The following is a 25,825-nucleotide window of genomic DNA, read 5'->3' on the forward strand; positions in this document are numbered from 1 at the left end:
CAGCAAAACTGAACTAAGACTTAAACAAGCAAAAAAAAAAGGGGGGGGGGGGGGAGTATTTATGCAAACTGAGACACAGGTTTGGAATATGCTGGTTGTGTGTATATGATCCACAATTATTTAGTAATGATCAGAGTGGTAATACCTTAGCCATGTGAAAGCATTGCGTAATCTGTATAGGTATTTCACAGTATAAAACCGCTATGCACATACCAGTGCAGTGATATCACACATAGCGTAAGGAACATCGTGTTGAAATGTTTTCTCTAGCCGGTTATTTCACAGTCATGAGTGGGAAGTACTCCCAGAGAACATGTTTCAAACTAAAGAAAATATCCTGGATTGAGTGCAGAAAACATTTTTGCTTTGATGGACAGTTTTTATTTTTGGAAATAGAATGTTACTAGATGTAGAATTATATTCCCATTTTGTGAAATGCAGCGAGGTGAAAAATATATTTATTGGGCGAAAGATTTTAAAGATTTTAAGGAAGTCTGCACTAAAGCAGCCTTCGAAAGATTAAAAGTAGTAGCACAGGATTTTTACCACTGTAACAGAAATAAAGAATAGTGTAGTATGTGTGAAATATTACATGGTACTGAAAAGTGAAAGCTTACAGCAATCTGTGAGGTGACCAAGTGACTTTGTTTTACAGGAATTGTTAAGGTTGAGTGTGAAGATTTCACTATAACGTAAATCAGGCATCCCTCGCTTAACAATTCTTCCACCTTTTAATGAGGCTTAATTAGGTAATGTCAGTTTTAGGTAATGTTTTAGTTCATTAACCATTTTATCTAAATAGCCGAGTGGAGATTATTTATAGCTTTTGCATCTTTCTTGCAGATGAAAGTGTCAGATATAGTGTCACTAACCTGTTTGCCATTGCCTTTCAGTGACATATGTTTATTTAATGTATTTGATAAATGTGTTGCAGGGCACTCAGCTTCCCCTCAACGGCCCCTGTGCATCTACAGATTCATCTCCTCAGGACATGCACAAGGTTTTTTTTCCGGAGATGAAACAGCCAAACCTACGTCAAGGCTATATCCCCATCCCAGTCACCCATGAAAATATCGAACCCAGGCAGCAACAGTATCCACCATTTTCTTATATGTATCCGACAAACCAGCAAAACCTAAGAGCAGATGGCCGGACTCCTTCCCCAACTCCCACACTGCACTGTCGACCAAGATCTCCAGTACAGGCCACGTCAGAGGCCGATTCACACTGCCTGTCCTGTTCACCTGCTTCACATGGACCTGAGGTACAATCCCAGTGAACTAGATTTTTGATGTCATGGATACATGCATGAAAGAAAAAGATATTAGCGTTTTCGGAATGTATGGTTTATTTTAGGTAGGGGTATTTTGAGACCTAGTACATTGCTTCTTGAGTAGTTCTGTACTGAAGCTTTTATTGGACAGAGTAAATTGTTTCAAAAACCTGAGCCCAAATATAAACACTTGGCACATCATACTATATTTGGAAATAAAATATGTAATAAGGATATCACAACAAGTCATAAAACACAGGAAGTTGAATCTGTAGGTTCATACTTTACGAATAATACCTAAAAACATGGGAAAAAATGCCTTAAATATTATTGTAATTGCTATTTCATTAGGCTTCTTATGATAAGCTATTTAGGATTCATGTTGAAATAGTTGCATCACTGACCAACTTCACTACATCCTATGAAAGTTGTACATACTCGTTTAGATAGATAGGTAGATCTTTATAATGCACGAACGTAGACTAATAACCTTTTCTGTACTTATTGTGCTCTTCAAAAAAAAAAGGCTAATTCTAGAACCCATAAGTTTTCTTCACTTAGTCTCTCTGGGGAACTGTTAAAGGTTCTATGCTGAACCCCACAACAGTATTTCACTATCAGAGAAGGTATCAAATAGAAATACTTTAGGAAGCTAGGAAGCTGTCCAAAGAACCCTTCAAGAACCCTTTTTATCGAAGTGTGTGTATGGTGGTGGCACAATGGTGGTTGTGATCTATTTTCATGGACAATTAACACTTTATCGAATTCTGAAATCTTCATTTATGTTGTTGATTTTAGGCCCACCATGTGCACCACTCGCCACAGGGGACACAATCTCATACCAACTCACATCATCAACCTTCCAGACCCAGCAGCACAGGCCTCCGGGCGGGCTATATTCCCATTCCTGTCATTCATGAGGGGACCGGAGGCAGCCCACAAACCCAGAATGTCCATCCTAAGCGCTTCTGGCAAACAGAATACCAACCCTCTGTTCACAGCCGCCAACCAGAAGAGTGGAGTCCTAGCCCTGCATTTTCCACAAGAGAAAAAGCTCCAACCTACCGTGAACAAGTGCCCATTCAGCTTGAGCAGAATCGCTCAGCTAGTCCTATCTTACTGCACAGCGTAAGGGCTCAGGAGCCAGTCAGAGCACAGGTCATGAGTGAGAGGCCACAGGTAATGTTGATAGAGTGAATTCTTAGGCATGTTTAAAACAGAGTGAGATACACAGAACATACAGTAGCATGAAGCCCTGAGTATAAAATACTGGTATAAACCTGAGCTGCAGCACCTGTGAAGTTTTATTTAAAATAATGAACCTGAATTAGGCTACTGCACTTTTAAGAGAAGTGTGATTTGAGAGATAACAATTTTACTTTCATAAAAAATAATATTAACATTCAAACATTTAAACTGCAATAAGAGGAACTAATGTCTTCATATCTTATCTTTCCAGGTCCAGCAGCATGTTGTACATACAGAGATTCCTCCTAAGGTTGATCATCCTGTTGAACATCGTACCATCCACCCCATTGAGATTCCTATTCAGAGAGTGGCTGAACCACAGCAGCCTGTACCACATCCCATATCACCACTGGCACAGCATCCTATACTGGAACCCGAACAGGAACTTTTTCAGACCCCCATACAACAGTCTGTACGAGAGCCTGTGCAGACCCCTATACAACAGCCTGTGCGAGAGCCTGTGCAGACCCCCATACAACACCCTGTGCTATCTGAACAAGTGCCACCTCCAATGCCAGAGACCGCCAGTGCAGGTTCCATGCAGGTTCCAGCATCGCCAGAACCCCAGGAACCAGCAGGTCCACACCCGGAAATTCAACTTGAGGAGAAGGTGGAAGCAAGCTCAAGTCACCCAGGACTGGCAAAGGTACAGCAAATTTTGGAGCGGGTGGAGAAACTGGCCCAGGAAGTGAAAGGTTTTGACGGGAAAAAGAATGATAAAAGATATCTGACACTGGAGGAATTTTTGACCAAAGAACTGTTGGCTCTGGACTCGGTTGATCCAGAGGGACGTATAGATGTGCGTCAGGCCCGTCGCGATGGTGTCCGCAGAGTACAAACCATTCTTGAGGAACTGGAGACACTGGGTGAGCATTCAGAAGCACAGGTGAGCATCAGCAGCACTGAAGCTGAGAAAGGAGAGCCTAGTTTGATCAACCAGGCAGACATGGAGAAGGCCAAGGAGATATCATAACTGCAAACCAAAGTTCTAGTATGAAAGAGACACCAATCACATCTCCTCAGTCTGTTATTGGTTGCATGCACAATTAATTTAATTGTTCCGTTGGCTGACAGTTAATATGTGATTTGTTTGCTGAGTGCAGTTATGCGTGCTGTTATGTGATGGCGCTCTTGTGGAATTTTACTGTACAAGTGTCTTGTAGCAGGACCATAGTGGTGACCTTGTGGTGGCTAAGTTTCATCCTGAAACTCAGCCTCAAATAAGAGGCCTTTATTCAAATGAATGTGCTTTATTTTTGCTTCTACTTAGGACGAGTATCCGATGTTTGCCTTTAGTCTTTTCCATGTATGATGAAAAGCTTTTGAAATTCCAATGAGAATACCCACTGTTTCTTAGAAGGACACTGATTTTATTCATTGATTTTATAACAGCGGGCAAAGACAAACAATTAACACATATAAAAAGGGTCAAGTTTTCACATGAAAAACAAACTCCTTATATAGCCTATATATTCTTTACATTTGGAAAACAAAAAACTGATCAGATTAGCAGTGTTTTGACTATAATGTTGTGATCTTGATACTTGTCAACATCAGTGTTAATGGTTGAATGATATAGACAACAGTGTTATATTTCTATTCTATTTTTGTGCCAAAATGAACATTTTTACATATTTTCCAGTGGTAAAAATGTCCTCCATCTCCATTAAAGTGTGTTCTCTTAAAACACAAAATATACATGAATAATAAAAGACCTGAAAAGTATACTGTGTATCCCTTCTCGTGTGACTTCTGTGAGGCTTTAGAACTCTGCAAGCACTTAATGACTGCGATATAAAGTAGCAGTGTACTGTTACAATAGGTTGCAAACTAAGTTGTGATATATGCATACTACCACAGATTTAAAAAAGAAAAAATAATAGTCAGAATGACTGTAATAAAAATAGAGTGCATTTTATTTATAGTGCAGCTGTATCATTTTTACTCTGAAAGTACATTCCATAGAAAATAAAAATGGTCTAATGTAATTGGAAATGAGGTAAGAATATTAGACCACTTGTTTCAGACGTGATCCGAGGGAATTATAATAATCACAGAACAGTTAGAAGATACAGCTCATGTTTTTCCATGCACAGTTTTTCTTAATCATTCTTTAGCCCTTGCTGGACTGTTCTCAATCCACAGCAACACTGAGGTGCTCAAAACCCCCAGTGTTCACGCCAGCACTAAATACATTACCATGTTAGGGTCACTGCTGAGAATGGTCCACTGCCGAAATAATGTCAAATCAGTGGTGGTCCTGTGGGGCCCCTTTCCATTGTTGATCCCCATCACACCAAGTGCCACTATATGGTAGGTTTACCTGGTAAACCAGCTAATGAATGTAAGTAATAAAGTGTCTACTGAATGTATAGTGAATGTGACTATGGTTAAAAGATCAGATAAACTTAAGAGTTCTGATAAGATTAATTACTTTCCAAAAAATCTGGGTCAAGATTATCAGTTTGAACAATGTGATATGAAATTTTTTTTGTTTGTTTGTTAATATGCCTTAAAATATTCCAAAACGAACAAGACAATGGGTTTGATCACTGATTACTGACTGGAACAAATGATTCCTCCACATCAAACAAAGGAATCCACAGAGCACCTTTATAAGCAGCAGCAGTGGTGAATCAGGAACAGGCCTGGGTTGTTGTGCTCCGTTTTTTTTCCCTGAAATGACGGAGGCGGTCACGTGACGCGGTTCCTGCAGGAACTCGGGCTCAGCCACTCCTCCGGTGTTGCCACGTCCTCGATACTCACTCTATTTGTGCTGCTGATGCGTCTGAATACATTCCATTAATTATATTTGCCTATTAAAACACTCACAGGATGAAGTGGTTTATTTTTATAGGTTTTCTGAGGTTCCATTTTTAACCCTGTCTCTGTAAGACACTGTAAGAGTGTAACTTCTATGTGTCAGAGAATTTGGTCTAATCATTCTCATTCATTCTTTATTTATTGAAAGGTATTACACCACAGTGTTGTTGAATTCTTGAATCTGATTGGTGAGAAGGTGTTGATTAGGTGTGGATAACAGAACCTCTGGCAGTAGTTCAGGTTTATATTAATGTGCTTGATATTATTTCTATAGTAACAATTCCTTCATAGGGACTTGTATGGGGGACAATCTACACGTAAATCTAATAATAAACTGATTAAAAATATGATGTTATGTACAGAAAGCTTCCCCTTATCAACGTATAATCAGTGATATGGCGAAGCTTTCTGTAAGGAGTCGTTTATTTAACATTTATGGCAGTAGTCTCCGTTCGCAGTGCATGGTAATGGGCAGTACGGTTTTCAACCATGAGAAGGTCTACAGGACAGAGGATTTTGCTCTTTCTGGTTTCTCAGTAACATGCCACGCTGCGTTATTCATCTTATTCACTTCAAGAGAGAGAAAAGAGTGGAGGAATGACCGTTTATAGCTGCTATAACATAAGTAATAACAGAAACAAACTTGTCTCGTGGATGTTCCACAAGATTAAATTAAAATTAAAACTTTAAATAGATAAATGCATGTATATTTCAATCGCTGTGGTGTAAGAGAAACATTGCACTTGTGTTATGGAAGTGCTGTTATAAGAAAATAATCAGTCAGGGTGGAAACATCATCACATCTCCCTGGAGGTGATTATTTTCCTATAATTTTTTTTAACTGATCAGTGTGCTGTTTTATTCCTTATGTAATATTAAACCATTTTAACTCTAGATGTTTATGGAAACCTACGTTTTACAGTATGTTGTCCAATGATAGTAACGATGCCCTGTTTTGAAAGCAGTGTCTAGATTTTTAGTACGTTTCTTCCGCTGGGGGGTTTTCACACACCTGGCAACCCTGCACGCCTCTTTACGGCTCTGTTCTTCATTGACGGGGGGAAAATATCACAGCCCAAGTCAGGCACGACTAGAGCTATCTCCTGTTTGACTCGTGTTGCTCAAATGTCTTCGCTGATATCAGAGGGAAACAGGTTAATAGCGCTAAGAAGAAATTAGACTGACGCAATGTTAAGGTTTATTAGTGTAGTAAACGCTAATAGGTAGCTGGAAGGTGTGTGTTATCTGTGTGAATAGTCTGAACTGTCATTTATATCAGGACTAGAGCGGGTTAGCTAGCCGGCTAACTACCTGAGCTGGCGGCTCTGATGCGCGCTCTCCGGTGTCTCGGAGCGGACGTGTTCACTGAGCAGTAGCTGCATGGTTTTTTCACTTGACTTGACTTGACGACGACATGGAGCTGTTTCAGGCCAAAGACCATTACATCCTCCAGAGTGGAGACAACGCTCTGTGGTGCAGCAGGAAGGACGGCTCCATGGCCGTGAGAGCCGGTGAGTTAGTTCAGCGCTGATTCAGTGCACCTCCTCATAACACTGTGGCGGTGAAGCCTACTTCACCTCAGTACATTCACCTCTGTTTTTCTCGCAAGGAAGAAAGTTGGGCGATAAAAATATAAGGGCAACTTACCTGGCTCTATACTACACACGTAAAAACATTCACTTACTATTCAAACGTAGTGTTTAGTCGTTTTACCGAATAAATCAATCCAACAACGACTAAGTTGCTAATTTTTTGGGCCGTCAACTATAAGCATCTATGTATATATGCCCTGCGTTTTAATTTTTTTTCCTACGCATATTCCGGCATATCCCGCCTTCTGTGCTAGGATTGGCTAATACACCTAGACGCGTCCACCAATTGAACAGTTTACTTCGATCGTTTTAAAGTGTCACCCAATCATAGCGCAGCGGGCGGGGCTTGCGCGCTAAATAGAGGTGCTAAAAATAATGTGTCTGCCCTACTTTTCAAGAACGGAAGAACCGCATCAGTTTATTAATTTCAAGCCATTTTTAGTCATCTGAAATCCAAAAGACTTTTATAAAGACTTAAATAATTGAATGAACGCCCAAAGCGCATGCTGACTTTTTTGTCAGCATGTAGATTTGTGAATGCAGGACTAAATGTAGAGGGCATCTTGATGAAATCTCAGAGAAGCAACAGAGAACAGGACAGCTGGAGATTTAGAGATTTGCCAGTTCATATAACTACAGTCCACAGCTGCATTTTTAATTTATTTTTTTAAATTTTAAAGCCGGTAATCTCTGGATACTGTAGACTTGTACCTAAGAACTGCTGTTGTAATCATAAAGACTGTCCTGTGCTCATCCCTGGACTCGCATTCACAGTATTCTGAACATCCTTTCAACACAATTCTGTTTTTACTCCTCTACATCGGTATACTGTAACGATGTATAATCTCACTATCTGGTGTCACCTAGAAGAGGATGGCTTCCATTTTGAGTCTGGTTTCTCTACAGTTTCTTCTTCTTTCTCATGTGTCATCTCAGGGAGTTTTTCTTCCCCACGCTCATTTCAGGCTTGCTCGTTATTAAGAGAGCTACTCAAATAAAATGGAACTGCAACGCTATTTTCTAGAGACCACAGATATCAGTGGGTTACACAGATAAGGCATAGACTTGTGGTTTTTAGTGCAACATTTAGTGGATGTTTTTAAAATTCTCACGCAAACCTCTCAGGTCTCTCTGTGGATTTAGTGTTTTGTACGAAGTCTACAAGATTGAGATGTCACACATAACGGTGAACACTGTTCAGTGTGATATAGATGAAGTGAGTCTAAGATTCATCAGATAAGATCAGGTTATTCTGGTTACTGTAGTGAAAGCAAATAACAGTGCTCATTTTAAAGCAGTGAACTCAATAAAATCCAAGGAAAGGTTGAAGATGATACAGATTTTGGACTGTCATTCCCAGTAAGTGTCATTGACAGTTGTGTATATCACATATAACAGTGTCATCTGTGTTACATTTGTGTAGAACCACTGAACAAAAAGCTTTTGCCTGGCCTTTTTAAAACGATATCCTAGATGGTCTTATATCTGTTTCTCCTGCTTCTCCCACAGCTTTGTAAACCTACTGGCTAAGCCATGTGTTAGAATGGTGAAAACATAACTGTATAGTGCTGTGGCTTTCCCAGAATTTGATATGAAGATGGTTTCATTGTATCACACAAGTTGCTCATTTAATTCAGGGTCCAACTTTCACCAGTGCCTTTGTGCTTACGTTTAGTTTTGATATTGTAGTGTAGCAAATCATGTTTAAATTCTACTGATAATTCGGGATACAGATGTTCGGGATGTCTTCTGTCCTGAAGTGTAAATTGAACACGTGAAAAAAAGGTGTAGGGAAAACAGACAGGGATCATTTGCATTTACAGATATAGAACAAGTGGGAAGACATTAACATTAGAGTTGGAGTGTTTGCATTATCATGTTTGTTAGTGCAGTCAGTTGATCTTGACTGGTATGTAGACGTAAAGCCCTGTTAGGATGCGAATGAGTCGACTGTGGGCTCTCTGGCCTTTACCTTGTGTGTGCAGCCAAGCTGAGCCGGTTAGGGTTGCAGCACTGTTTCATTATTTAATTGGAAAAGGGTTTCCACTGTTTGTGTGGATCACTGACACCAGCTCGTTTGAAAGAAATCTTGATTTTATATGCAGGTATACACTAGACATAGATTTCTATGATTACATCTGAGGATAGCAATAATCTGTGTCATTTATCAAGCTGGATACAAACTAATTTATTTGTAAATTGTACGCAGGAGCATTTACACAAGAAATGTGGTATTCATGAAAAGCCAGTTAGTTGAGAAAAAGGTATTCTACAAAAGGTCCAGAGTTTGCCTCACTAATGTGAACTTCAGTTGCTCAGCTTCAAATCGGATAATTAGCATGAGTCACAGCAATTTTCTATACGGATTATGTGGTCATGTTTAAATAGTTCATTTATTTCAACTGTACATGCATAAAAATTTTGTTAACAGAGACTGGTTTCTGTAGAAATAACTTTACTCACTTCTACTCATTATTCTGTTCTGTGTTTCAGCAACTGACCTGCTACTAGCTTGGAATCCAATATGTTTGGGGCTGGTGGAGGGCGTTATTGGAAAAATTCAACTTCATGCTGGTAAGATAAATAGTGACATTGTTTTTACTCAGGAACTGAAAGAGGAAATTAAATAGGTGCACTTCCACAGGGGCTCCGATACACTGATAGAAAACTACACAATTCCTGGTTAAGTTCCTGTTTTGCATTGCTGTGCTGCACGGACTGTGACCATTATGTAAAATAACAGACATGATGCAAACTATGCAGCGGTTATGTCATTTCAGAACACAGCAAAAGAAGAGTAAAATTGTGGACGTAGAGGAGGTGGAATTTTATGGTCTGTTTTGTTTGTTGCACAAATATGATGTTAGCATGTTAAATAGTCTAATGCAGCCATCTGCTGTGAGAGGCATTCAACTAGAACTATGTATAAAAAAAATACATGTATTTAACATGTTTGACTCTCTTATTGTGCATGACGGAAACTTTCTGTTTTGTTCTTGTGCTGGACTGTCTCTGATAAAAAGTAAGATTTAATAATGGCAGGTAGGTAAGAGTTTTTTTTTTTTTTTTCATTCTATGAATCTTGTAGTTGAACAATGTGCACTGTTCAGAGTGAAAAGCAAGACCTCAGTTGTTTCTGGTCCATGAAAATCTTTCATTTTGAAAATTGTCCCTGCTAAAAAAAAAAAAATGTTTTCTGTGTTAATGAAAAAGTTCATGGGTTTCTGAAAAGGATCCTGCAGTGGAAATGCACCGATTTGCTCTTCTTTATGCTAGAGCCACAACTTACAAGTTACTTTACTCAGTGAAGAAGAGGGAAAAGTAAAAAATAAATAAATAAATAAATAATTGAGAGTGCATTGAAAGAGGATTTTGATAAAAGGATTTTGTAATTATTTACAAAAAAGAGACTGAAGACATTTAGAGAAGGAGTAATCCTTCATGAAGAGACTGTCATGGCCAGTTGGTGGTTTGGGATGCAGACGGCATCACAATCGTTGCAGCACACATCGGATGACCACTGAGTGTTCACACTTGGCAGGGTTTCGATCTGGAAGGGAGAGTTTTTACCAAGGTGGTTTTCATTTCTTAATTGAGAACTTGCTCTGTGAATGCCCACCAACTCCGCGCTTCCCAGTACTTTAGGAGACAAAGACCAATAATTGTGTATAGAAAGAGAAATAAAGCAATCAGTAACCAGTTTTGCCAGGATAAACACACCACCTGCACTCATTTATAGAGTTCTGGAGAAATTATGTATTTGACCTTCCTCTGCATGACTCAGATCACTATTCACAAATCCTCACTTCTAGGTTCTGCATTCTGAGATTAACAAGCATGATGTAGTCTCTGTTCCACTGAAAATATACATCTAACTTTGCCAAGAGACGTATACTGAGAAGGTCAAACCCGTACATCAGTTGTATTCAGAATTCTCCAAATGAGTCCAGGTGATGTGTCTATCGTGATAAAGCTGGTTACTGCTTTATTTCTGTACACAATTATTGTTCATTAAACAACTGTCAAATTCTCAAATCTGGTTGGTCAGAAGGTGTTGGTTAATTTTGTAAAACAACAGCTCAGACAGTAGTGCAGGATGCAAGGCAAAACACAGGTTTATATGAATGTGCTTACTGTAATACATTTCTGTAATGACAGCACATTCACACGGGCTTGTATGGTGGACAGTCCACATAATCAAAGCCTAAAAATAAACCAATTATAAACAGTGATATGATGAAGCTTGGAGACATTTATTTAACATTTATGGAAGAAGTCTCCTGTGTCAGGGCTTTGTTACAGTTCGAGGTAAAGCTGTTCATTTAAGTTTTCCGGCACAGGGCAGTCTTGTCTTCAGGACAGAGGACTTTGGGTATTTATGGCTTCTCAGTAAAACGACAAGCTGCGTTTTTTTGTACTATTAACTTCAAGAGAAAAGAGAGGCTGGTGAGAAAACGACTGTTTACAGTTGCTATGAGTGGACTTTTCACTATATTTAACTATAAATGATTAAATGTAGGATGTTCTGTTAATTAACAAATAACAAATTGTAAACATTGGCAAATTGCTCTAGTGTAAGAAGAATAAAACACTTTGGGACATGCTGTTATAGGAAAATAATCAGTTTCGGGGTGGTAAAAGGTGGTAACGCCGCTTCATGCCGGGCCATTGATTATTTTCCTATAAAAGCACATACCTTCATGTTTTATTCCTTACTTGTCTCCTAAAGTCTTGACTAATCCACATCTTGTTGAAGTGCCTGTGTAGTCTTCAGATCACTGAGAGCATTTCTCACAGGGGTGACTCATCAGTGCTAGCCAGCTATTTCTCCCTGTAACTGGGAAAAGATGTTGTCACAGGGTGTGGAATGCAAGGAACTCTTTAAGCATGACGCACCCCTTTCCTTTCCCCTGCAGACTTTCCTCTGGGCCTGATTCTGATCCGCCAGAAAGCACTTGTAGGTTTACTGCCAGGAGAACACAAGGTGTACAAGATCACAAAAATAACCGTTATCCCACTCTCAGATGATGAACCACAGGATCTGGAATTAGAGGTGAGGAGCAGTCTCAATCATTTGCAGAAAGAAATAAAGCATTTTTTATGTGAACATTATTTCTGTTTGTTTTCTTCTTTTTTTTGAGATAAGGTATATCTGTTTAGTTCTGTTTTAATGTTCCTTTTCTCAAACCATGTTGGTAGAATTCAGCTTTAGGACTCCTTGAGAGCTCAGTAGACTCCTCTGTCATTCCTATTTATAGTGCACCCTTCATCTCTATTATACACAGATTAGAAGACATTCGACTGAAGGCTCCTAAGTGAAATAGCATTCAGTCGATATCAGCTAGGATATTTAGAGGATGAGAGGTGGTGTGTGTGTCTCAAAGGTCATCCAGAGGAAGCAAGATGTTTCTAAGGTGTCAGTCTCTCAGGGGAGCTTCTCGGATTGAAAAAGATGGTTTGCTCACGTAAGTGAAGCTGTCTGAGATTTGGAATCAGTAATCATTCTTATGGTGTGCTATCAACAATTTATCTTCAACCACATACCACAGAATGATTATTCTGATATGTAGCAAGGTTAGTCATCCCCCTGGATAGCTGGTACTGTTGTGTTTCCAAGTATGTGCGTGAGAATCTGTAGTTTATCTATAGTCAGAACAGCTTTAGATCAGATACCCTTTGCTTATAATCATTGCACATGGATTTATTAGTAGGGTTGAAGTATTTTTGCACACCCTATAGTGTCATCGAGACAATAAATACATTTGTGTGGTTGTCTACGAAAACCTGTCGGATGTCACTGTGGATAAATTCTGGAAGAGAGCTAAAAAAAATAGTGGGTTTTGAACAAAATTGAATTATTATTCCAGTAATCTAATTCAACATAAATCATTATTAAAAACATAAATATATTTTGTCAAAATGACATAGACATGTTTTTATTTAGGCTACTTTCCTTGACTTGACTAACTTTTCCTTGACGCCTGCCCACAAATATCATGTTGGCTATGGAGCCAGTTTAACAAACGCAGCAGGAAAAATAGTTAATCTGCCTAAAGATATCTATAACCTTGCTAGCTAGAGGATTTCCTCACACAGTGAATGTCACTCTTTGATCATGACTAGTTACTGGGTAGTGCCGGAGCAAAATGGATATAAGCCTATATATTCAGTTGGTGGTAAGATTGACTGTCAAAATGTCCGTGATGCTCCTGTGCTGTCACTTCATCATCAAAACAAAGAAGAGCGCTTACATACTCTATACAGCTGACAGCAGACAATGTTTAAAAAAAAATTTTTTTAATTACATAATAAAATACATTAATACCAAGAAATGTAGTCAGCAAAACAGAACTGACTGAATTAATCAGCAATTATCAGCACTGATGCTAGACCATTTGAGAGGAGAGATGTCGATAAGGCTTGTGTTTAAATGGCGTTAGTGAATTTTAACTCAAGGACAGATGTGGATGATGCTGTTAATAAGTTATAACGCATTTTCCAGTGTAAACTTACAATTCTTTAAAATTTGGCAGTAATGGTGTTTTTTTTTTTTTTTTTTTTTTTTTTGTGAGCTATGCGGGAGTTATTCAGTGCAACTGGAATGAAATCTTCAAATGCAGCTGTCTCCAGTTTAACTTTCTATAACGGAAAATGTCAAAGTTTGACCACGTGAATGGTTTTCTCAGGCTGCCACACATCTTATTATTGTGGTTTGATTTGCTGTTCTCTATGTGAGTGAGATTAACAATTCAGATGTGGTCAGCATGGTTTTGCTTCTCTTTATCTTTACTAGCTTTGTAAGAAGCACCACTTTGGGATCAACAAACCCGAGAAAATTACCCAGTCTCCAGATGATTCTAAGTTCCTGCTGAAGACTCTGAGTCAAATCAAGTCTAATGTTGCTGTTCCCATCAAGAAAAAGGTTAATGGCTGATTTTAAAGCTCATTCATTCATAAATACCATTAATTTGAAGGAGTATTGTATTTCTTTCTGTATGCCTCTGGCCTGCACATTTTCAAATGTGGGAAATAATAGAGATATTATTTAATTATTGTTTATCCACTCATCCAATTTGTCTCCTAGTCTTCTGGTTTTGATAACATTAGTATCAGTATTGCATTAATCACTCTACTGAGTTATTTTTAATTGATATTTCTTTAATTTAATCCTGTTTATTTGCTCATGCTTTTCAGGTCAAAGAGAATAAAGAAAAGGAGCGCCTGGAGAGGAGACTGCTTGATGAGCTCTATAAGATATTCATGGACTCCGATTCCTTTTACTACAGCCCCACTTATGATCTTACAAATACTGTGCAGAGACAGGGAGCCTCAGACAAGTCTGATCTGCCCCTTTGGAAACGGGTGAGGGGCCTCCCTATCCCAGACAATGTCAGGATGTTCCACATTACACAGCATACACTGATAAATTACACTGAAATAGCGCTAGATTTTCCACATTCGAAGCCAAAGTGGTATATGTACAAGTTAGACAAGGCATTCCATGTTTTATCTATGTATTTCCTTTTTCCTGTGTGGCTATAGTCAGTGTATGCAGCATTTACTACTAATGGTTAGGAGACTAAATGAAAAATCTGACTCACCCAAACTGAACAGTTGAAGACTGGAAAAAGACCAGGTGATATTTGTAGACTTAATAACAATCATAAAATTAAAAGAATCCTTAGAGAAAAAAAAAACTGAGCCACTCTACTGCCATGCAGTGTATCTGCCTGCTCAGTAATGCCCTTTCTCCTTATAAGGCCTGTCATGAGGCTTGCAGACTTCCATCAGAGGGGGTGGGCTTGGTTTAGGAGATGGAGTTTGGTTATTAATATTTTTATTGGAGTTGCTGCAGAGGTCTTTAAAACTGCTCCTTTAATGCTGAAGTAATGCTGTAATTTTATTTCTACAGGTTGATGACAGATTCTTCTGGAATAAACACATGATACAGGACCTAGTTAACCTACAGGTGCAAAATGGCACATTTAAATGCACACTTGCCTACATTTAAAATACACCATTGCAACCCAACAAAAACTAAAAGCCAAACTTTAAATGCATTATACTGCAGGTTCCTGAGGTGGACTTTTGGGTGATCCCCATAATCCAAGGCTTTGTTCAGGTGGAGGAGCTGGTGGTGAACTACAACGAGAGCTCAGATGAGGAAAAAAGCAGCCCAGAGACACCGCTGCAGGAGCAGCACACCTGTGTGGACGACATTCACCCACGCTTTACGGTGGCTCTCATTTCCAGACGCAGCCGTCACCGCGCTGGTAAAACACATTTAAAGATTTAAAGTGTGACATTTAAACGTGATTTGAAGCTTCTGGCTCAGGTCTTGACACTGTGTCAATCTGTAAGAACTGTAAAGTGATCTTGTGTAACCTGAGCTTTCTTGTCAAAGGCATGCGATACAAACGGAGAGGAGTGGACACTGATGGACGTGTGGCCAACTATGTGGAGACAGAGCAGCTAATCCACGTGCATAATCACACGCTGTCATTTGTGCAGACACGAGGCTCTGTCCCTGTGTTTTGGAGCCAAGCTGGGTACCGCTACAATCCCAGACCACGTCTAGAGAAAGGTATGGTATGGATGTTCAGTCATGAGACTCACCATGAAACAATGAGGCCTAGTGTGAAATGACAATAAATAAACAACGGGTAAATAAAATGTGTAACTCTTTATGTAGGTGGAAAGTCATTGTTTTTGTTGCATAATCGTTGACTAAAGATGTTAGTCGTGATACACTAAACACCTCATCTGAGAAACATTTCCTGTTTTTTTCCCCACAATTGTATTACAGGAGAGAAAGAAACCACTCCCTATTTTGCTTTGCACTTTGAGGAGCAACTTAAAATTTATAAAAAACAGGTAAGGTCTGCTGACGGATAACAGTGTCAGAAGGAGGAGAAGGGATGATTGAGGATCATTAGAGCAACTCCGTGGAAGCCATAAGCAGCATTAAAAGAGAGACATTATGCAACTGACGTAAAATTAGAACTGTAAAGCAAAGATAATGACTAATCTGAAACACTGTGAATTCACTGTGAACTTGTGAATATATACACTGATTATTCAGTGATTGGAATGATATAATACTCTATTTATTTCACCAGGTCATAATCAATCTGGTGGACCAAAATGGGCGGGAGAAGTTGATTGGTGATGCATACCTTAAACAGGTGCTGCTCTTCAACAACCCCAACTTAACCTACGTCTCATTCGACTTCCATGAGCACTGGTGAGAATCAGTCTGCAGATATAAAATGGCTGTGGCAAAATCATGGAGAAATATGTGAACTATTTTTTTTAATAACCATATGACTACATTAATTCAATGTTTGTCTCAGAGAGTGTTATGTTTCTGTAGCAGTGCTGGAATGTTTGGCATATCATTGCCAATGTCTGTTAAATAAATTATCGACTTCCTGACTTGTTTTAAAAAAAACTAAACATGCACAGCATTGAAAAAACCTGTTTTTAGATTTCAGGTAATCCCTTTCTTATTTGAATGTAAATTTTAGCAGTATGGACTAAATTAAGAGTCTTTTTGAAAATCTGTGTGTAGTTAATCAATTAAAGGAATGTTGTGTAGTAAAGTGTCTCCTCTTTTTTTTAGTCGAGGGATGAAGTTTGAGAATGTCCAGACGCTCACCGACGCCATCTCTGACATCATCACAGACATGCGATGGGGCTGGTCAGTATTCTCTTTTAACATTTTAAATTGCCTGTGAAATCAAATAGGTATTTTGGAGTTTTTTTCCTAGTTGCCTGTGGGAACACCTTTATGCTAGGATATATTAAAAATGGTTTTATAGATAATTAATGTTAATTTTACAGTTTATCATATTAATGACATCTTTTCCTTGGAGCATATACTGCATTCATGTGCAATTAAATTCTCTCCTAAACTTAAATTCTGACTTTTGATTTGGTATTGGATTTGTGGGGGTGTAGCATATCTTGAATGCTATTTGTCGCAAGTCAAGTACCATTATTGATCCCATCCTAACTAACTATTTCAAATGGAAAGGGATCAATACATGTGATTATGTATCAAGTGTATATGAACTAGATGAGCTAGAGTGCTGATTATGTATCTCCTACAGGGTGGACCAAGCAGGAGTCATCTGTACACAAGAGGGGATTTTCCGAGTTAACTGCATGGACTGCCTAGACAGGACTAATGTAGTTCAAGCAGCTATTGCGCGTGTGGTCATGGAAAAGCAGGTATGCAAAACTACCATTGTGTTATGGTTGAACAAACCCTATCCAGTTCTACACTGACTGCCATACTTATCCTTCAGTGTTGTACCAGTGATTCTCCTGAACCATGCTGCTCTTTACATGTTTGTAAGTTAAGAGTATTTTGTTCCCGTTCTAGTTGAAGAAACTGGGGGTGATGCCCCCAGAACAGCCACTGCCCCTTAAATGTTACAGGATCTACCAGGTGATGTGGGCCAACAATGGAGACACCATCAGCCGCCAGTATGCTGGCACAGCTGCTTTAAAGGTAACTCACAGGGATTACTGGATGTGAGTCATCAAGTTTATGTGGACACTCTCTGTTTGTCTGTCCCTAATGCAATATGTGCAAATATTTTAAAATACAGTATAGACCTAGAAGTAGATTAAAAGTAAACACATTATGTAATCAGCATGTTTTCTCAAGCTGCAGACGCAAACACCCATTTTTTGAAGTTCATTCACTTTGTAGGTGTGCTGTAATTTGGTTCTTAAAAAATAAATAAGGAAGGAAATATCATATTTGAATGTTTTCTGGTAACATTTATAATTGTACAAGTGAAACAAGCTATAAACACTGGGTATTAAAGCCATCTTGTCTGCTAAGATAGTCTTATTTGTTGGCCTGATGAAATCAAAGCCCTGCAGATTGTTTTTAATGGAAAGCATTGAGGCTTACTTTATGAATGTGTTATTTTTCATGACTAGCCATTGGCAGCTTAACTGTGGAAAGTCTGTCGGTGTTTAAACACTATTGTGTAGGGCGATTTCACACGCACAGGAGAAAGGAAACTAGCCGGAGTGATGAAAGACGGTGTGAACTCTGCCAATCGCTACTATTTGAACCGATTCCGTGACGCATACAGACAGGCTGTCATCGGTGAGGATAAAAATACAATTAATCTCACTGGCTGATGCGAATTTGCATATCTAGCCCTGATTCAGACATCTCCACATCATTATTTCTCCTCAGACCTCATGATGGGCCTCCCTGTTACTGAGGACCTGTATTCTATCTTCAGCAAAGAGAAGGAGCATGAGGAGAAAGAGAAAGAGAGCCAGAGAGGAGCACAGGAACAGGTCAGCCTCCTCCTCCAGACGTACATGCAACTACTGCTGCCAGATGATGAGAAGTTCCATGGAGGCTGGGCCCTCATTGACTGCGACCCCAGGTAAATCTTATTTCTTTTCTCTTATTTACCACAATATTTAGCAATGCTTATGCCTTTTTGCACTCATAGCCCTGCAGTGTCTTGGAAAAACAGCAGACTGGACAATAGCAATATAAGGGTGTTGAACCACAGAGGGTGTATTAGATTTTTTTCTTTTAAATCAATGTTAAAATTCACAAATGTAGAATTTATCATTATTTGGGACAAAACAGATCCTAAAGGAATTGAAATATCTACTGATTGTCAAAATGAATGCACTTTTGTGTACTCTTTTTCAGTCTATTGGCAATGGCACAAAGGTACTGGTACTCATGTGTTTCCTGTATTTTAAGAACTGCCTTGGGTGATGGAGTTATATTTCCTAAATCCTTACATCTTTTGGTCCTAATGATGATGTCTAAATGACTTTGTAAGCCTAACAAATGTTGGTCGGGCTGGTTGGCACTTCTGTTCTTGTGATTAACCCATATTATGACATGAGATTCTTTACCCGAGTGAATGTACTTATTTGTTTTAAATATATCTCAGGTCAAAATGTGGTCCTGTAAATGGGTTCTTTCTCGTTACATGGCGAGTTATGAAGCATTTCGGCACTGAATATGAATGGTTTCCATTTTCATGCATAATTTGTGTAGATCTTCAGTTTTATGGAGGGAAATGTTGACAATTTTCACTTGACTGTCTTTTTGCTATTTCTCAATAGTCTTATTGATGCGACACACAAAGACGTGGACGTTCTGTTACTGCTGTCCAACTGTGCATATTATGTTGCTTAGTAAGTGCTTCCATTTTGTCTAGTGATTGATAGTTGGCCACAGTTTTTGGCTAAAAAGTCTCAGCTTTCTTCTTTTCTCATTTCAGCTATGATGAGGAGACAGATAAAGTTAACCAGTACCAGCGTCTCGGTTTAGAAGGATTGGAAAAGATTGAAATAGGTAGGTGCTTGCAGATGGAACTGTTATATTTTTTATATGTGAACTGTTATATTTTTTAAGGCCACTCTGACTGGCATATTTGTATATAATTGGTTCATTATCTGATGTTATGATATTTGTCTACAGGCCCAGAGCCTACTCTCTTTGGCAAACCCAAATACTCCTGCATGAGACTGCATTATAAAAATGGGGAGATTAGTGGCTATTTTCACACCCTGAGGGCTGTGACACGGAACCCAGAAGATGATGGAAAAGGTAGAAGACCATGAAACAATGGTGCCTTGTTGTTGTTGTTGTTGTTTTTTCTTTTTCTTTTTTGTTTTTTTTAAATATGGTACCGCACAATATTCTGGCACTAATGTAGATGATTATAAATGTGTAGATGTGCTGTGAATGTGTGTTTGCAAAAATTGATTAGTTTCAGATGTATTTGATATTTCCTTTACATTTCAGACACCCTGCAGTGTATAGCAGAGATGCTCCGCATAACTAAACAAGCAATGGGACTTGACCTGCTAGTCATAGAGAAGAAATTGGAAAGGTAAACAGACTTTTGTTTTTACAATAATTCTGTGGTAACTCCAGCAATAACTCCAGGTCTGACAGCATCTTCCGAGGTAGAAGTGAAGAGACTGAATTTCTTATTTGTTTTACTTTTGACTGTTTTTTCAAGGAAGCACAGCAAACCTCACGAAGACATCCTGGGCATACAGGGAAAAGCCACTGAGCCAATACTTGGCTCAGGCTTAGCTCAGGGCAAAAGTTTCTTCTTGAACAAATTCTCGTCCTTAAATCAGAAAGTAAAGCAGACAAAAACTAACGTAAACATTGGAAACTTCAAGCCCCTCGGCAGACTCGAGATGAAGGTGAACTTCCTAAAGCCCAACATGAGGGTGAACCTTTGGAAATCAGACAGCAGTTTGGAGACTTCTGATGGCAATCCAGGCCCTGGAGCTATGAAGGACCTTTGTAATGATCGTTCAGATCTAGAGATCTCTGACGACTCTGACTCTTATAACTCAGATGAGCAGCCATGCTCAGGTTCCCTGGAGAACATTGACTATGTGCTCCCCAGTTGTGGGATTGTAGCATCTGCACCTCGACTTGCCAGCCGGTCCCAGTCCATCGGAAGTGTTGAACTCGCTGTCCCCTCTGTTATTCGTGTCACAAGTTGCGAGAACAAGGTAGAGGACAGCTTGTCAGTTGAACCAAACTCTCAGTCACCTGGCGAAGCTTCAGAAGCAGAGGAGGCCATCTTGATTGACTTTGGGACACCAATTGATGCTTACTGCCACCAGTTTGTCCAGGATGCGCAGACCAAACCAGTAGAAGTGTTCGAAGAACGCCCGGTGCTGCCACTAAACCCGCAAGCACCTGAGGGTCTCAAAGCACCTCCAGCTTCAGGCTCAAAGCCAGAAACCTCAAACACCCAGCAGCAGCAACTCCCTCGTCCATCTCAGCTCGATGTGGAGCCTTCAGTCTCAGGAGGAAAACTCCTCACCGTCCAGCCCCCAGGTTCTGCCGCATCATGTAGCTCCCAAAAGAGCCTTGGCTCCATCTTGGAAGGGAGTCTAGGACCTTCTCCAGCAGACAGTAATGGAAGTCGTGTGGTGTCCCCCTTTGCTAAGATTAAGAGCTCTGTGGTGCAAGTGGCTAGCATGACCCAGGCTGGACTCACTCAAGGTATCAACTTTGCTGTGGCGAAAGTTCAAAAAAGTCCAGAGCCTGATGCTGTCAATGAAACACAGCAGAATGAATTGCGAGCTATGTTTACACAGTGCCAGACTAGGATCATTCAGATATAATATGTTCGTTTGGCCTCATACAGATGCATTTTTAGTGTAGAATGTAACTTCTAGCACAGTAGCAGTAGCATAAGTTTGCACAAAAAAAGTGTACAGTCAATTACTCCATATTTCTGCTCCAGTTAATGTAACTTATGTTTACAGCCAGTGTTGTGTAGTGTATATATAGTACACCTAAGCTGAACCTGACTGTGCCCTTATTCTGAGTAAAATCTTTAACATTCATACATTGCTGGTCTTGCATGTAGAGAAATATTAGGTAGATTGGGGCAAGCAAGTTTTACTGCATGTCGAGAGTCAAGATCTAGTTTAGTCACGTGTGACACCTGCTGTGCAGTACTCTTCTTTGCATCTGTTGAGTGTTGTAGCTATAGCCGAATCGTATACCAAGTCAGACTCTAATATCTGTTCGATGGGCAGCTCAGTATTAGACAGTAGAAAAGGAGGAAAGTAAACAAAGCTCCATATAGGTAAAGAAATATATTTGTTGTGTTAAATGTCAATAGAAATGTACCAACGTAGGACCATACTTTTCTACTTTATAATCTATGGTAAAATATTGTCCAGTAAAATATTCTTCAGAAGTAGGGCCTTCCACTTAATATATTTAGACAGAACACATATATTTACATAAAATTTACTGATTGTGATGATAGGAAAGTTGCCACTTCAGATGGACATTTGAGGCACTTTGAAGTCCTTACTAACATTTCTTTTTTTTTTTAATTAGCCGTCAAATTTGAAAGCGTTTGCATAAAGGTACAATAAGTAGAAGATTCATCAAAACTTGAATATTAAATTATTGGTAGTAAATATCAAGTGGAACATTAGATCAAAAGCGCAGACTCTTTATCTTCTTGCTTTGGATTTTATTGTATATTGTGCTAAATACATGTAAAGTTGATTATATTCCTTGTGCTGCTAAAAAAGCTACAGCTTGGTAACAAGACTCATAAGCGAATTACTTATTGTACCTTTAATCTTGTGAGGAATAATATATTTAATATTATGAATATTATTTTATTTTCTAGATTATGCAAGTAACCTGCTTAGTTTTTTCCCCCAGAAATGCTGTAGGATAATGGTAAAGTGGTCAGTGTCTTAAATTATACTTGTGTAAAATGTTTCATTCTTTCAGGAGGGTTTATTTGCAAGGCAAACCTGCATCACATAGTTGCTTGACAAATATATTTTGATATTCAAACGTAAATATCAACTTCACAGTTGTCTGTGTATAAGGATAAATGAGTAATATGTGTTATTTATGAATACATAGAGTACTTTGACTGCTTTAAGCTATTATTTGATGCAGGTCAGATGTAAAGGACCCAGGCCAAACATGAAAACACTGTAAAATGCTTTTTGCACTCTGATATTTATATATCAATAGTCTTATCATATTATTAGGTGCAGGTATTTTTGACATGTATGACTTTATATTTAATGTCATTTTTCATTTTTATTCAGGTTATTTTGCTGCATCTTGAGTGTAATAATTTCTGGTTTTGTCACATCAACAACATGCTCATTGATATGTCCATGCTCAGGCTTGAGGTATGACCATTAGTGTGCTTTAATTGATTTTAAAGCAGGCGATCAGTACTGTTTGAGGTGGTACCTCAAATTCACCACCCTTTATGCTGTATCTATGTTTCTGGGAAATTTGAATTTAATTAGGCAGTTATTGATATGAATGAATTATGTACATGTATCTATATTTAAAGGGACACTCCAGCAGCAAAGAAATCATCAATGGAACCATTTATCTATTTTTTTCTAAACACATCTACTTGCTTCTTTTAGTGGTGATTCAGTCACCAGAGTAAGAAGAAGCAGTTTTAATACTAGGGCCACCCCTCCTGATGACAGCTCTAACTCGCTCGACAAAAGAGCTGAGGAACAAGTAATAATAAGGTCTTCCCACATTAATCAGGGCCAAGGAACTAAAGTATACACTTTGTGTTTATAGTAAGATACATTAAATCCTATGGGGTCTGCGAGTTTTAAATTTAGTTACATTGGTGGGAATCACAATCCAAAGTTATTATTATTGTTACGTTCTTATATTTATTAGCATATTTGACAGCTCACTTGAATTGGATGGGTTTAATCCAAACCTCAATAACTCACATTTAAATAGTGAACCTATGATTTGAATAGTCAGATTATGTGCATAAAATAAATCTGACCTGAAGGGGTCTGTAGAATATGGATTTCATTTAAAGGATTTCATTTGAAGGACCAAAATGTTACAGGCATTGTGCTAAATAAAAGGGTGACTACCCTCTAGCTAGCTACACATGATAGACTCATCAGATTGAAGTGGCAAGATATTTGTTTCCAGTTTGCTTTTTGTGGAATAAAGATGGAATTCAGGTTTTCCATCAAATCCTTTGTGGGGGATATTGCAGTAGTTTTCAGATGTTTCTCTGTACTTTGGACTGAGGTACTCTGCACTCACCTTTAGTTTTCACCTATTCGTATTTAGCTGCACTGAATATCTTTAAAAAATAGTAATAATAATCTTGTTCCATAACCAGAATGATTGAGCTATACTGCTAATGCTAGTACTGGAAGTATTTTTGAATCGGGTGCTTGCAGTGAGGATTCTTAATGATTGTTTAACATCTGTATAGACAAAACAGGAACAGGCCTGACTGCTACAATAATACATAATTATGAATTCTGATAAAATGCTGAGATGTGATATTGTAATACAGAATAACATGTAACATGGCAAATACACTAAATAATATCAATATGTCAGAATGCTCCTTTAAATGATATGCATATTGACAGGCTAGTCTTTAGGAAGCCAGAACCATGAAGATTTTTTTTTTTTTTGTGCCTTAAGGGCTCACCTTGACTCTGTGACTCATGATGAGAGCTGATAATTACAGCATGCTTGAGGATGTGTAGGTCGCTGAAGCGAATGGATTATAAGTGGTATTTTTATAAACCTGTATCTTGAGGATCAGACAGTATAGTGTGAGTTAAAACAGCGAGTTATATGGTCCAGTTGCTGTACTTAAAGGCAGACAAGAGTTATATGGATAACCCAATAATTCTCACTATATACAATACGTCTGCCATGTAGCAGAAACTGGGCTTGTATGAAACCTCAAAATCAATCTGGAATAGACCACAGATGGTTTCAATTCCAGGGGTCTAGTCCATTAAAGACTGGCATTGCATCTGTACAACACCCTTCATCTTGTAGGTGGTGAGCCCACAGGATGGTTCCATGTCACCATTTTGGATTGAGCTTAATGGGCAACATGAGTGGCCTGATCACCAGATGCTCGCCTGCACAAAAGCACCCCCAGGCCTGACTCCATTTTGGGTCAAAGTAACCCAAATTCTGGCATGGTACTCATAGTCTTTTTTGTACCATTCATGGGGGTATTTAGGATCTCTCTCTGTCTGACCACTCCCCTCAGATCTGGTCATCATGGGTGGCCCTACTTGTAGCATTAAGCGCCCGGTGAGACAGCCCTGAGGTTCACCAAAATCCACAAGCTCCTTCAAAAAAGTTTTTCCATCCAAGAAGGAGAGAAGGTTATATAACTCCTGTTTCATATAATGAAACACATGGTCATCTCAAGCCTGAGGGAGGATGGATAAGTGTTTTATGGACTGCACTTTTTGAACTTGGTTTTGTTTTATGCTTAATGGTTATATGTTACTGTAATTACTGTAATTTGAGATGCAAATTAGGTATCGACATCAAGCCATACAACTGACATTTCAACAATACCTGTAGCATCATTCTGCTACCTGCTGACTATCTGAATATTAACATGATGGTTGTAATACAGGTTTGATTTGATGTATGCTGGGAAATGGGTTTTGCTTATAGGTTTATTTCAGAAGGTTTCTATAGGTTACTTAAGAATTCGAGATGGCATGCACTGGACTGGAATTTATTCTAATGCTATTCGAATAATTTAGAATATTAGTACAAGGCAGTGGTACATAAATGTAAACCTATTCAAGGAGCTGTTTTGTGTAAGTAAACATTCCTGTTGTTCCATTTATGTTGTATTTTCTATGCATAAACAGGTGCACCTTCCTTGTTTTGATTCACAGAATTTCCTGAAAGGACCATACTTTCACACCAAGTGCTTTGGAAACCATGTATAATTTGCCATTACCACTTTGTCGTGTAACTGACATGTATAATTGAATTACTTCTTTTTTTTTTTATCTCTGAAAATGTTTTTGACTTATGTGTTAGGCATCATTTAAACACTTTTCATCATCTCATGTGTGTGTGTGTGAATGACTTCTTCCACAAAAGTGTGAAAGATATTTTCATTCTGTACCCAGAATTTAATTGCATTGTATAATGGTCCATTTATTCCTAATGCTTACTCACTCTTAACCCCCTGTATTTGATAACAATTGTGTAAAACTGCTGTATTTTAAAATATTATGTCTTATTTGGGAGGCTTTTTAAGTAAATCATTCAAAGCAAACTGATGTTATCTTGGTATCTTCATTAGTAGATATCATCTCCTATAAAGTACAAAACATATCTTGCTATTTAAAAAATATTTTCTATGTTCTCCTTTTACTATACACATAAGGTCTTAATAGGGGACAATATTACACTTTTTTCTGCTCTAACAGTCCAGACTCAGTTCAAGTAAGACATCGTATTTACTCGTTGAACTTAAGTAAATATGTTAAGAGAACAATATGTAGTGCGGTGTTTCACATGGAGTGA

The 25,825-nt window shown here is 38.6% G+C and overlaps 2 protein-coding genes across 3 annotated transcripts in view; both read left to right on the forward strand.

Moving 5' to 3' along the window:
- bag3 (BCL2 associated athanogene 3) overlaps nt 1-4,246 on the forward strand; it is a 6,624-nt gene extending 2,378 nt beyond the window's left edge. For both annotated transcript variants that reach the window (XM_026932061.3, XM_053232402.1), the window contains exons 2-4: nt 935-1,264; nt 2,072-2,452; nt 2,733-4,246. In XM_026932061.3, the coding sequence (XP_026787862.1) occupies nt 935-1,264; nt 2,072-2,452; nt 2,733-3,494 (1,473 nt within the window). In that variant the 3' untranslated portion in view covers nt 3,495-4,246. The remainder of the gene's footprint in view (nt 1-934; nt 1,265-2,071; nt 2,453-2,732) is intronic.
- Nucleotides 4,247-6,364: 2,118 nt separating this feature from the next.
- inpp5f (inositol polyphosphate-5-phosphatase F) lies at nt 6,365-25,574 on the forward strand. The gene is made up of 20 exons (XM_026937959.3): nt 6,365-6,855; nt 9,430-9,510; nt 11,853-11,989; nt 13,730-13,858; nt 14,131-14,298; nt 14,849-14,905; nt 15,008-15,209; nt 15,341-15,520; nt 15,743-15,810; nt 16,056-16,180; nt 16,559-16,636; nt 17,049-17,169; nt 17,324-17,452; nt 17,947-18,064; nt 18,158-18,356; nt 19,060-19,131; nt 19,218-19,291; nt 19,418-19,546; nt 19,745-19,832; nt 19,965-25,574. The coding sequence occupies exons 1-20, from the start codon at nt 6,759-6,761 to the stop codon at nt 21,094-21,096; spliced, it is 3,384 nt and encodes a 1,127-aa protein (XP_026793760.3). The 5' UTR covers nt 6,365-6,758; the 3' UTR covers nt 21,097-25,574.
- The last annotated feature ends 251 nt before the right edge of the window (nt 25,575-25,825 follow it).

The sequence above is a fragment of the Pangasianodon hypophthalmus genome, chromosome 3 (assembly GCF_027358585.1).
Source record: "Pangasianodon hypophthalmus isolate fPanHyp1 chromosome 3, fPanHyp1.pri, whole genome shotgun sequence".
Classification (NCBI taxonomy): domain Eukaryota; kingdom Metazoa; phylum Chordata; class Actinopteri; order Siluriformes; family Pangasiidae; genus Pangasianodon; species Pangasianodon hypophthalmus.

Excerpts from the sequence above, each read along its gene's own strand:
- inpp5f (XM_026937959.3), top strand. The coding sequence starts at position 6,759 with ATGGAGCTGTTTCAGGCCAAAGACCATTACATCCTCCAGAGTGGAGAC. Across the intron at positions 6,856-9,429 it reads CTCCATGGCCGTGAGAGCCG|CAACTGACCTGCTACTAGCT; the intron begins GTGAGTTAGTTC and ends TCTGTGTTTCAG. Across the intron at positions 18,065-18,157 it reads ATACAGACAGGCTGTCATCG|ACCTCATGATGGGCCTCCCT; the intron begins GTGAGGATAAAA and ends ATTTCTCCTCAG.